At 33.5% G+C, this 13,661-nt stretch overlaps 1 protein-coding gene across 2 annotated transcripts; it reads right to left on the bottom strand.

The window, feature by feature from the left end:
- Positions 1-559: 559 nt before the first annotated feature.
- LOC107958509 (twinkle homolog protein, chloroplastic/mitochondrial) lies at positions 560-13,190 on the bottom strand. Of its 2 annotated transcripts, XM_016894310.2 has the most exons (21): positions 12,765-13,187; positions 12,430-12,563; positions 11,334-11,389; positions 11,186-11,243; positions 10,987-11,097; positions 9,891-9,974; positions 7,911-7,991; positions 7,652-7,717; positions 7,453-7,569; positions 5,421-5,468; positions 5,253-5,338; positions 5,042-5,102; positions 4,144-4,326; positions 3,867-3,998; positions 3,658-3,719; positions 2,799-2,882; positions 2,412-2,543; positions 1,928-2,024; positions 1,725-1,859; positions 1,587-1,654; positions 560-1,055 (listed from the first exon to the last, which is right to left on the bottom strand). In XM_016894310.2, exons 1-21 carry the CDS (start codon positions 13,036-13,038, stop codon positions 1,010-1,012), a joined length of 2,115 nt encoding a protein of 704 aa, XP_016749799.1. In that variant the 5' UTR covers positions 13,039-13,187; the 3' UTR covers positions 560-1,009. The 2 variants fall into 2 exon arrangements, with proteins under 2 accessions (XP_016749799.1, XP_016749800.1); XM_016894311.2 differs by lacking the exon at positions 1,587-1,654 and having other exon boundaries at positions 12,765-13,190.
- Positions 13,191-13,661: the final 471 nt, after the last annotated feature.

Below are 13,661 nucleotides of genomic sequence, written 5' to 3'. Positions count from 1 at the left end.
GATGGTGGTAAGCAAATGGTCATTATAGAAAGTCTAATCAGGGAAAATTAAGTAAATAAAGCACCATTTCCTTGTTCTATATAATTATTTTGAGCAGACATATGGGCTGCACTATTTGATTTTTCTTTAAATATTTCTGGATTTATATTTATGGTACAAATTTATTGTGTTCATTCTCAGCAGTATAAAAGAATTCCATAAATAAACAGAATTATTCAATCGAAATGCTGAGATTTTCCATTTATTGGACCTAAGATTGCCAATTACATCACCATACTGAATTAGTGATGTCAGTGTCATAAAACTGAAATCAGATTTGTATTTTAAGACCATCAAGTTTTGATTTATTGACATTTTTTTTTCTCAAACAATAGCCCTCATAGTTGTCCAACACTTACACCAAACAAAAGAAATAGACATTTGGAAATTTTTGTAAGCAAATATATAACATGAATAAACATAAATCATTTTCATTTCTGATGTAAAACTCTTTATGATTTGCATGTAAACTGCAAAAGAAGCCTTCTAAAGCTGAAGCAACATACACATTGATAAACAATTTCATAGTACCAAGTCCTAGATTGATCATTTTTAAAGTCTCAGCATTGAAATTTTTCATAACATCATCACATCATCTCATGCTGCCCCACTTGACATGAATGATCTCTGCCAATTACAAGGGAGCATTAAAAAATAGTAGTAAAAGAAACAGGGACTGCCAAACAACTACTGTTGCAATGATATGAGCAAGAGAAATTCCTGAATTCTATTGATAAAGAAAATCAACGTACACCCCAGTAATATCAGTTAGAACCGACTCAACAACTCTTCCCGTCTGCTTACCGCTGCCTCCTGCCCACCATTGCAACATATTCACAAGCCTTTCAGCTCCTTGGTGGCAACATTTTAATTGTACACATTTCACCAGGAAAGAAGACTTCAGATGCATAATCCATGGTCGTACTATACAAAATTTTTAAGCCCACAATTGAACAATCACCATGGCCTATCACTTCTTTTGTGATTCATCAATGTCGTTATATACACCCGTCACCCTGCCAAAGTTAATTTAAAGAAGACCACTTTGAATAAATAATTACATCAAAAAAAAAACAAAGAGATCCACAAGAATTCAAGCAGGCTAGTTTCTTTTCCTATAACAAGGCCAATTTAATGTTATCTTCAGCAATCAGGGAACAGGTACGTTTGATAAACAATGTTTTTTGTGCCTGAAACAAAAAAACAACTATCTACTGGAATTTAGACAGGGATGGAAGAAGTACATATATGATGATTCAGTGATGTAGTAAGAGAGGTCGAAGGTCTCACTCTTATTTTCATGATGCCATATCACCAAAAGTTTCTCAAATTAACAAATACATCAGAGATACATGCTTCATATCAACCTCGAATATGCTAGTGGTAGAGCATCACTTCCAAAAGGCTAAGTTGTTAAGTACTGGAAATTCATTGGTCCAACAATGATATGAATGCTCAACAGTTTGGTTTGTTTATCACAAACATAAAAGCCTTACCAAAGACAGAAAAAACGAAATGGAGTATGAATATGGTGTCATGTCATGTACCTATCATAAGACAAGAACGCATCACCTATATTTCCTACAACCTTATTTCGAACTTTCCGCACACAAACCTGCAAAAGCATATTTCAGTAACAGAAAGTACAAGATTTCTTATAAAGACAATCTTGTGACAATACTCACTTGTACTAGATCAACAGGCCCAGCGTCAGGATCCCGATTTCGATGAATAACAATTCCATTGTCACATTTGTTTATGAAGTGTGCACTTCCACTGATGTCATAGAGATTAGGAGGAGCCCCAATCCAGTGGTGCAACTGATAGATGAACATTAAATTAATACACAGAGATATCAATCAATAAAAGATAACTCAGGGGGGCCAACCTGTCTTGGATGTGCAACAAACCAGACATGACAAGAATGATGCTGAGCAAATCGCTTGATCTTCGTAAGCATCTGGCTTACATACTCCGTTTCAGTCCTGTTATGGAGAAATGAAATTATTAAATGGGATATATAGACAGCCAGCAAATGAGCACTCAGAAAGGGCAAAAGTAAAGACAGTTTTGAAAAATTATGAAGCTTTGTTAGTCTGCTCATGAATCCCACTAGGATAGAACCAGGACACTTTGTGAGCAATTCTATAAAAGTATATGATTTTAAGCAAAAAAAAAAAAAAAAAAAAACACCGACATACTCAAAGCTCCAAATTTTGAGGAGGGGAAAGATGTCCCTGAACTAATCAACTGTCAAGCTGGTTTAGCCATTGGCATGTAAAGAAAACATATAAACAATATACATGTAATCATGGAAAATTCAAAGCACATCATCAAACTATAAGGCAAAACATGGTGTAGAAAGAACTCACTGACTAACTGGGCGCTGATGATCTAGTTCATTGTAAGGATCAATTACAAGACCCTGAACACCATGCCTTAGAACCGCTGCCCTTGCAAGTTCAAGAACCCACTGTATACTTGGAAGAGAATCATTCTCGCACCTATTCCAGAACCAATGAGATAAATCTAGAAAGCAGTATTTAGAGAGAAATCACAACCATCAGAGAATACAAGGCCTCATTTTTAAAGCCTCCAAACCTTACTGAACTGTAAATTCAGTACCTCCCCCCAAAGAACACACAAAAAATTAAAGATAATTTTACTAGAAATAAAGAAAACGAAAAACTAAGTCTCAATCATTTGTCAAAATTTTACTAAGAGAACAACAACCGTATAATTTAAAGTGTTCAACTTACCTTATGAGTTGAAATGTGTCACTCAGCCATTTCTTCCCTTTCTCTAGTTCCTCGACACTCATTCTTTCCACATTGCTTCCATAGCTATTGTCAGAAAAAGTAGCAAATGAACCAATTGGTGATTATAATATTGAAACAAGGTACCTCAAAGAAACCACAGTTGCAAGCATATAAAAACCGGTTTCATTTCCAGGTATTCATTAATTTTCCAAATCATCTCTTGGAATCAAATTAAAGAAAACTTATAATATTTGGGGTGGATTTTGATTATTAAATTATTGAGATTTCTGAATATCTCAATTGTGGGTTACTTGTCCTACATGATTTATATTTGGTGTTTCATGTTTTATATAAGATTTTGGGTTTAGTTATAAATGCCTATGTAATTATAGTTTGAGCAGGCTTGATTTTAGGAATTATTCAGTTACCTGACTTTTCAAATATTTGAGATTTGAATGACTGGATTTTAGAGAATTTTAATTGAGAATTTACATTATTTCTTGAGGGAGTTGTTCTTAGGATGCTTATTCTACATCATAACTTTGGGTAAATCTAATTAGGCAATCATCATTCTTATCTAAAATATGCAGCTTTAAAATATTCAAAAACCAGGATATCTCACATCAGACCAAAAACATGAGTTATGTGATTAGTTCAGATCTATTCAATATTTTTCTTACATATCCTGTAGATAGCCAATTTTAAGGTCGAAGAGAAGTAAAATTATTAAGCATCCCCATACAACCTAAAAGCTCTTACAAATTAAGTTTGCAAATGATTTCAGGTATAAAGAAAAAAAATTACTAGATCTAACAATGATACACAATTAATAATAGAAACTCGAACCAACTAAACTTACCCTACACCAAAGAACGGTTTCTTTATGGATTTCTCTAAAAGTTTCCTTGCATGATCCCGAACCTTGATCGACAAAAAATGGGGAAATGTAAAGGTTAACACAAGACAAAAGGGTGTGTAATTCCTTTACAACAGTTGCACATATATGTTGGAAAATCAAGAACAGTGAAACTGAAACTGCGGATGTATACAAGAAATTTGATGACCGACCTTGTTCTCCATGGAGCAAAGAGCAAATTTCCAACCAACACCTTCATTAAGATTACATAAGAGAGCATCAATCCATTCACTCTTCCCAGAGTTGGGAACACCAGTTACTATTGTCAGCTCTCCCGGCACAACCTGATAGAGGTGAGGAAGAAGAAAGATCTTGAGAAGGATAATATATCACCTCTACCACTAGTCAATAGGCAATATAGAAGGACAAACAGACAAAGAACACATTAAGCTAAAATATAAAGGTAGAGAAAAAACAGATCAAGCTTACATTATATAGGTCGTCCAGCGCCCTCCAACCAGTTGAGACACCAAATTCATATCCAAGAGTTCGATGATAATATTGGTCAATTTCATCAAAGAAACTACTAAAGTTGAATAACCCACGTATGGGATATAATTCGGCATTATCAATTACGTCCTTAAGAACGCTGGGTCCCAAATACATAAGAACCTGTAATCACAATTAAGAGCCTGTCAGTGAGAACATCTGATTTTGGAATAAAATTTTATCTGCAACTTGGTAGCCTCAAAGGTGCTTCGGAGGCATGTCAGCACTCAAAGGTTGCTTCAAATGTTCAAAACTCAATTTGGCAGTCATAGGAAGTTTTGGGTACCTGACTAAAGCTTTTAGGTCTCCTCTAAGTTTATTTGAGTTAAAATTTTAGGTTGTTATTTTATTCTTCTGGTTCTTAGTTTTAAGTGTCAAAAGTGTATTTCTAATACTCTGGTTAGCAGGAAATTTCAGATTTTGCATCTAGAAAGTTTGGTTTTGATAGTTATGTTTGCTAGTTTTCTACTCAAGTCCAAGTATTTATCAAAATCCTAATCAGAATAGGAGTCTAACTGTTTAAGATTAGGACTGCTAGAAGTATATACTAAAATCAATGTGCTGTTGCTATTGAGATGTAGTTCAATACAAGAAAATTCCCAGCATTGTTGCTTTTGATATGATCCAATCAACCCTAGATGTGAACTCTAAGAATCGTTGCCCTTGTTAAGGAAGCATAACTTTTTGTACCACATCCTCAACTTTTAATATCAACTAATTTTCAGTTTACTAGAAATGACGAGTAATCTTCAAATCATTCTAACTGACATTAAATTAAAGATAAAACTTTTATTTTAAAATTAGTCAACAACTAGGTATAAAGATACATGTGTATCACCTCATTTGCATCCTTAAAATGATCCACGTCATTTTTCTTTGGCCATTTAACTCTCCAGCATCTGTCACCCACAGAAGGCAAATATTTATGCTGAAATGCAGTTAAAGCATAGTTTTTTTCTTTGAAATAAGCACAGATAACAACAATAATAAAGGAACAGAAAAAAGATAAGTTTTCAATATATTCAGCACTACAACAAAATCATTTAAACCTTTCTCTTCCAAGGCGACGTGCAAGCTCTTCAGCTAGGGCTTGACCAGGTAGATCTCCATCAGTGGCAAGTATAATGCGAGATGCCTACAATATATGCATATCAAAACCTAGAGCCATGTTCATGAAGACATTACAAGAAAGACCCAAAAAATAAACCCCAGCAAACCTTTTTAAAGTACTCTTTGCAGTTCCACAGGTATTGATACTTTGTGTCCTAGATTTCAAAACATATGAATGAAACATTAGAATGACGTTTATACTTGCATATCGATGAAAATAATAATGTTATACTATATCGTCCAAAATGGCAACAATTTTCTCATTCCATTCGTTCCGACTTAAATGAACCATCATTTAGGACAGAGGGAAAGTGATGGAAGAAAAACCAAGGCCAGATCATGCATCATTATCGACATTGTTATTGCAAATTTACAAAATATTGTAAACAAAAGAAAATTTTATTGTTATTGCAAATTTACAAAATATTGTAATCAAAAGAAATTTTATTCAAACATTAATTTTCTAAATTCAGAACAGTGCATTCTAGTTTGCTGTTCCACTTCACACTCACTAACTATCTCCTATTTTCTTTAGTGATCATCAACAAAAGTAGGAGAAACAGAACCGCATGTCATAAATACTTTCATCATCATAAAGCCAAATATATTACATGTTTGACGAAGTTTAAAGAAAGCAAGGTTCTAATGCAGGTGCAAAAGAGGAACCATGTAGAGACCTGACTAGTACAGCATTAATAATACACTTCAGCTGGTAGAATGCTGTTCAATCCCAAAACTTTATAAACATTAAATTGCCTTCACAAACAGCATCTACTTATGAATTTAACTCCAAATAGCTTACAATTGCTAACCAATAAGGCTTTATTTAGTAGGGAGAACAAAAATTGTTTTTAGTCTGATGGTTGATATTCATAACAACATTTGCTATTTTGTAACTCTATTTTTGTAGTAGACTTTTTTCCTCAATTTTTTCCATTCTTTCTACCAAACAGAGTGCAATGTTGTAAAGGGAGCTGGCAGTATCTAGTGAATGTAATACAAAGCCCAGAAGAGCAGGTTTTATTACCCAACTGTGAGCTAGAACTCATGCATAGATCCAAGGGTTCAGACACAATTTTCAGTATTTGAGCATGGTTAAGTCTATCTTAGGTTTGTAGTTAAATAAGTTGTTATCTGACTGGTAATTTCTTGTTAATATGAGTTAACCATATTTTTTCAATTCTCATGTTGGTCTAACATGATTATCCTATAGATGAACCAGGGGTGGGTACATAAACAGAGCTCAGTTGCTTGCAAGGATTGAACAATTTTATAATTTGATAATGAGTGAGAAAAATGAGGAGATGCATGTTCTGAATACAGGATCTAACTATTGTTTTGTTTGCGTGTTTGTCTAGGATTAAATTTTTACTCTTTTTCAAAACCCCCAACTTTTAACCTCCAAAGCATTCTGCTGGACCTAGACACATGCATCATTAATTGCTTTGCTGTTGAAGAATACACAAGCAGCTATCAATTGAATTTCCAAATAAAGGAATTTCTCAACTCTCGAGGCAGGAAGTTGTTGGTTTAACTAACCACATTATTAGAGGCCAGACTGAGTAAACAATATAGCCAAAAAACTAAGCAAATACAGTTGCAACAATAATAATGGACTGCTAGCTCCCTAAACTACACTATCCATAAACAGAACATAAGAAGCAACTCATAAAACTTACTTTATCACAGACAAGCAATCCATAAAACGTATTTCATCACATACTATTAGCTTAAGAGATGTAAGCAGAATATAACAAGCAACCCATAAAACTTATTTTATCACAGACAAGCAATCCATAAAATGTATTTCATCACATACTATTTAGCTTAAGAGATGTAAGCAGGCAATCCACCAAGTAAAATATGCACATTTACTCTCATGTGCCAAAACGTAAATGATTCTTATTAATACCTAACTGACTATGCCACTCCATATCTCAAATTGGAAAATTGCTTATATGGTATGCATGCATGAGGAGAGATAGAGACAAAAGGATCTTCATTAGAGAGGATTCTCCCTATATCATAGTTGAAACATTAATGTTGAAAATCTACTTAGTATATGATGGCTGACCACAAATTTGTAATACTGCTATTCAGAGAAGCTAAATGATATAGAGTATTAAATTCAAATGAAACCTGCTCTTCAGCTGGAACCTCCTTTTTAGAAACTGATGGTGGTGCACCATCAGGGACACTGACACAATTACGGAAGCCAGCTTCCTCCATTGCAAGCTTGTCCATTTCACCTTCAACCTATGATAACAAGCTGAAATAATAAGCATCAACTAAACATAGAACTGGAATAAATCTTCTGCAGAGAGTTACGAAGAATTACAATGATGATATCGCTTGCATCTTCTATATCATCCAGCCCATAAAGTATCTTTTCAGTATCCTTTTCCTGTAATTGATGAAGAGTAAAATAAGATTTTAATCAAAGATAATTTTTAAAATAAAGATCTAAAAAATGTGCCCTACAAACTACATGAAAGCTCCAAGAGTAAAGCATAAATGTCTATGGGATAATGAATTCAAATTCCAAGTGAACATACTATATTAACAATATAAACAGGGGAAAAACATTTCACAAGAACCTGCCAAAACCGCTTAACTATATCCCGATACTTGCAATTTACAAGTTCTCCATTACGCCAATAAGTGAATGCAATAGCAATCTGTCAACAAATTTTAAGAGTAATTAGCTAAAAAAAATATAGCAATTGTTTTGCATTGATTACATTAAGAAACAAAAATTGAAACATCAACCTTGAAATCTTAAAACCTTAACCTTATTAATATGAAAAAACAGTTATTTATAATAAAATAAATACACCCTCCCAACTATCAAGGTAAGGTAGACCAGCCAACATACCAAAGGCTTCAGTAGCTGCCACAGAAGGAGCTTTGCTTTATAATGTCACTATTAAAAATTTAGGTCTCACTTTGTAATTCCAATTATTTCCATATAGAGAGGAAGAACCATAATTTCCGCAAATCATGAACCATGGAATGAAGTTTTCTTGTATTTAGATTATGCTAGGAACTTCTAGGAGTTAGCTTTTTAGGAGTCCAAGTTGGTTATTTTCTTATGTACTAGTTAGTCTCCAATAAAACAATAGTTTTGAGATGTATAAGAATGAATCTAGCAGTTGTTATAAATATCCGTGTTCTCTTAATAATATCAAGCTTTGGTTTAATAAAGTACTAAATTATTTGGTTTACTAAAATGGATGGTCTGCAGCATTGTCTACTACTCCCTCAGTTTGGCAGCATTATTCGCAAGTAGCAGTTCGTAGCACCTGAAACTCTTCTTCGAGACTAGTGTTTCCCTTCTCTGCAATCTAAATCACATTTCTTTTTATAATTTCACCATAATGGTTACCCAATAATCCCATATTCACATATGAATACACACTAGTCAAGCCCATCAAGTCAGAAACTAACCCATGATCTTCCTGTTGCCACCAGAGTTTCCAGCAACTTTGTGTCTTCAAATCCAAATTTTTTTTTGTTAAACCTCAATCAAATCAAATCTAATTCAACCATTATGGCATTATCCCTAAATAAACCCCAATAATGCCCAATTTCTACTCATAACTGACCATAAAATCCAAGCAGTTTAACATTTCCCCAAATCCCTCCTGCATAAGTTGGAATCATATCTTCTCATCGCTCTTTATAACAACGAACATTCATCAATATCTAAATGTTAATAAAAAACATGGGGCCTATTCTCGAGATCTTGAAGCAAGAAGGATGTCAAAAGGCTATAAGAAGAAGAAACCTAACCAGTAGTACGCTTTTTAATGGTCAAATACGGCAATTAGACCCTGCACTTTGCGTAAGTTGTAGATTTAGTACCTATACTTTAGTTTGGTCACTTTCAGTCCCTGTACTTTTAGAACTTGAAAATTTTAGTCGTAACCAAATGATAGCTATTAAATTCGTTAAGCTAAGTTCTATTATTTTTTAAATTTTGATGTGTCAAACATATTATCACATGTGTAATGCCATGTTTTTTTTTTTTTGTTATTTTCATATATTACTCACAAAAAATCAGTTAATAGATTTAACGACTATCATTTGTATTAAGAGTGAAATTTTGAAATTCAAAAAATATAGCCACTAAGAATGATCCAATTGGTGAACATGGACTAAATCTAAAAGTTCACGCATTATACGGGACTAATGACATAATTTAACCAAACAGATTTAATTGCTACCATTGGATTAGGTCTAAAATTTCAAAATTCAAGAAGTACAGGGACTAAAATTGATTAAATTAAAGGACAGGTACTAAATACACAACTTACACAAAGTACAAGGTCTAATAGCAAAATTTGACCCGTTTTAAAAATAATAACCAATCAATGTGTTCAAATCGTACTTTTTTTATGAAGTAAACCTGAAATTACCAAAGAAGGGTGGACTTTGGGACAATCATAGGGTATGCAACAAAAGTACTTCCTGCGCAGAATCTATCTCAAAAGCACACTGAAAGCTACAAGATAAGACTTACTCCGTGTAGCCAGCACCCTAAGCTTATACTTACAAGAAAAAAGATTGATAATTACCTCATCACCACTCCTTTTTTGCATTATAGCATTTCTCTTTAGTGTTTCTGAAGATATCATTCGCTCTGCGAAATAAGCAGTGAGCTGAAACAGGAGCAAAAATATATATATATTAACTAAGGTTCATGCATTGTAGCAATTAATTGTACATGGCTAACCCAGTCAAAGAATCACAATTCACTAAATTGGAACTTAAACCGGAAGAAAGAATGCTGACAAGTAAACCAGGAAGTTTATCTTACAACACAACTGAACATTAGCATTTTGAATTCAAGCAACACATATCAACATTTTCAGTTTCATTTATGAATTTAAACAACGTTGAAAAAAATTCAGCTTTTGTGATAACTGATGGATAGAATGAAGATTCAGAGGTCTAGTGCTCTACGTTCCAATAGAGTGACGGCTTGACATAAACAAACACACAACTGGTAGGCCAATTTGCACAAACTTATATTTAAGCAGTACTGTAAAATATCACACTTGGCAAGTGAACGATGACGGGGCAAAAGCAATGTTTCCTATTTCTTCTTCAAATTCTGTTTGAGATTATACAGGGTAGAGGGTTTATGGCTTAGGTACATCATATCTACTCTTCTCTTATCCTCCCAACCACAGTTCTTCAGAAAAAAAAAGACAATAGCAGGAGTTGCGATACACAGGTTTAACAGATCTTTTACCAACTTAATCATAACAGAAATATTGTCTTTAGATTGAGAACTGCAATTCACATGTGCAGTAAACATATGACGTGGGGTTCATACTGTAAGCGAAGTAGTTTGAAGTAAAATTTGTAATAACTTGTTTCTTCATGAAAAGCTCAAAAGGCATTTAAGAAAAACAAAATGAAAAGTAAACTAGTTATTTTAGGTACATCTAACTATTTGAAATTTTGTATTGATAAAGGAATTTGTAAGAATAAACTCAATAGCACCAAAAAAAAACCCTATTACTCTGCAATAGGAATAAACAGGCTTAAATGCTGAAAGGAAAACCTACAAGCCTAACTGCATGTAAGATGGAACAAACACGTTACTGACATCTAAATCAATACAACCTCAGTGAACAAAATATAGAAAAGGGAGAAATTAGCAACCTGATTACATAGTGGTTCTAATTGCAAACTCTCCACTGTGATTTGCCTTGTGACCTTAACTTTGTTAACTCGACCGAGATTTTCAATTGATGGCTTGCCATCTGCAGCAGCCTAAAACCAAAGGGCAATAGAGAGACACTTACATTTCATATAGACACATAAAAACTGCTAAATCAATCTCAGAGTAGAAACAAATTACTTTTGTGTAGCCTTTCCACCCACATTTCGCTCGAAAACACAGCCATGAAGCTGAATACCTATAAATTAGATATATCAACACTATGGTTTAGTGACCCTCTAGAATTAAAAAGAAATAGTTCAAAGAGAAAGATTAAGATGTAGCATACCCATCTAGGCTGATGAAAAGAGATAAGCTAAGTTCCCCTGATTCACCACCATTGCACTATCATACAAGAATATCAACTTAGAGAAAGAGAACAAAAAACAACACCTGAAATAAACTTAGCCATCTGAATGATTTTCATGCAGAAGCATATTTTGATTAGGCAAATTACTAAGTTGGAAAAGGCTGTAGGATGTAAATTTTCTTGGAGAGACAGGATATAAAAAGTGACACATCTCTTAATTACTTCTACTTTCTTCAGCCAGCATTTATAATATTGTTTCTAACATTAGTTGATCACCTTGTTTCAGTAGATATATCATGGATACATTGTCTATTTCTATTTTTTTTCTTGGTTTTTTTCTTTTTCTTTTTCTTCTTTTATTATCACCTTGTTTAAAAGGTTTATCCTTTTTAACTTGTAGCAAAGATTTTTCTTTTGTAAAAAGATGTTTAAAAGACCATCTACCATAATAATAAATACCAAAATCTTTGAAGTTATTTTATCTTCTAGTTTATCAGGGAACTCATTTATGTTCACAATAATATATTCCCGTAGGAAATTCCTTGAGCTGACTAATTCCATGTGTAACAAACCGGTCAGCAATTTGTTTTAAATGCTTTGTTTTCTTCCAGCATTTTCAGAAAGACTAATATATCATCTATTTAAATAATAAAAAAATCTTTAACTTTTCAAAAGAAAGAATCCATCCATCTATGAATATTCAAGGAGCATTACATGTCGAAAGGCATAACTGCCCATTACTTCTGTTGCTGAAGTGCACTGATGTCTGTCAATAGTTTTGACTCTTCAATTAGCTCTATTTACCAAAAACTTTTATTTACATTCAAATTTAACATAATATGTGCATGTTTTGCTTGGTTTCTAAGCACATCTTTTCTAAAAACAATAAAATATCCCTCAAAGGCAAGATTTTGATTAAGGCATTTATAGTCTGGTATCTCTGACCTATCATCTGGATTACAACTACCAAGAAGTGGCACTGTGTAATAGCAAACTAGCTCAATTAGATTGGCAAAACTTAATCAAACTAATGTGAAAATGCAGCAAAGCTGACAATATTGTTAAAAGAAAATACCGAGGGACATTTTAAGCGGTTTTCACGCCCAGCAACACACTCAGTAATATCGATACCAAGCTGCTTTAGTTTATGATTCAAAATCTGCAAGCTACGCGTATCCGAGGGCTGGTCTTCCAAGTCTTGGGAATAAGCTTAGAGATAAACAAAAAGGAATTCTGGTAAGCCTTCCAATAAGTACAATTTAATGCACCTATATAAGTGTCAGCACGCATAAACACATAAATACATCTTCTCTTATTTGGATTTTTCAAGAAAAAAAATAGAAAAAGAACTGAATAAACAACCAAGCAACAACCTTTTTTCCCTGCATTTACAGAAAATAAAAAAAATACCTGGAGAGGGAGAAGAAACACTGGGAGAAGGAAGAGAACAAAACCCATTAGTCCTGAGCGAGAAAGAATGGTTTTTGGGGATGGGTTTGGAAGAAAGGGAGGGAAGGAGGCGTTTAGTGGGGGTGGAGAAGTGTTTAGGAGAAAGGGTTTGAGGCAGCAGAGGGGAAGGGAGGAAGTGTTTGGAGGTCATGAAAATGGTAGTTTTGGAGGCAAAAGAGGAGAGATTGCGGAGGAGGAGATGGAAGCGTTGATTGTGGGAAGGAAGACGCAGCATCACTCAGTGTGGGTGATATATTTTCTATATGTTTACACAAACATTCGTATGCTTGCTTGGCTGCCTGCCTGTTTTTCCCTCTTCCAGTAAGTGTTTAGGGGTTCTTGTTCTTTTTTGATTATCTATACCCCAAAAACAACTTCTTCAGTCCCTCTCATTTCCAAATTTGAACAAATTAATCCCTCTCTCCAAATATTAGAATAATTTAATCTTCTCATTTTCAAAACTAAGCAATAAAAGACATTAAATAGGACGTTTTCCACCTGAACATCCTCATTTGTGGCAAAAGAAGAAAAAAATAAACCTTATTTCCAACTGTCAAATTTCATTTCCTTCATGTAATTTAATTTTAAAATATTATTTCAACAAAATAGAAAAACACAAATTACATTCTTACCCCGCTAACTTATTTACCCACCACCCATTGCCCTTTAATCAAACCTCAACAAAAAACTAACTAACTAAACAATATTGAAAATGCAAGAAAATACCAACTCTAAAAAAATAAAAATAAAAAACAAAACGTAGAACCCCATTGACAAATATCAGAGGAAATTAAATTTTTAAAAATTTTCATTATACTTTTTTAATTTATTTTAAATTTTTTAATTAAGTTACTATAA

This window comes from Gossypium hirsutum, chromosome A05, assembly GCF_007990345.1.
Source record: "Gossypium hirsutum isolate 1008001.06 chromosome A05, Gossypium_hirsutum_v2.1, whole genome shotgun sequence".
Taxonomy (NCBI): domain Eukaryota; kingdom Viridiplantae; phylum Streptophyta; class Magnoliopsida; order Malvales; family Malvaceae; genus Gossypium; species Gossypium hirsutum.
This window is presented reverse-complemented; position numbering and strand designations above follow the sequence as displayed.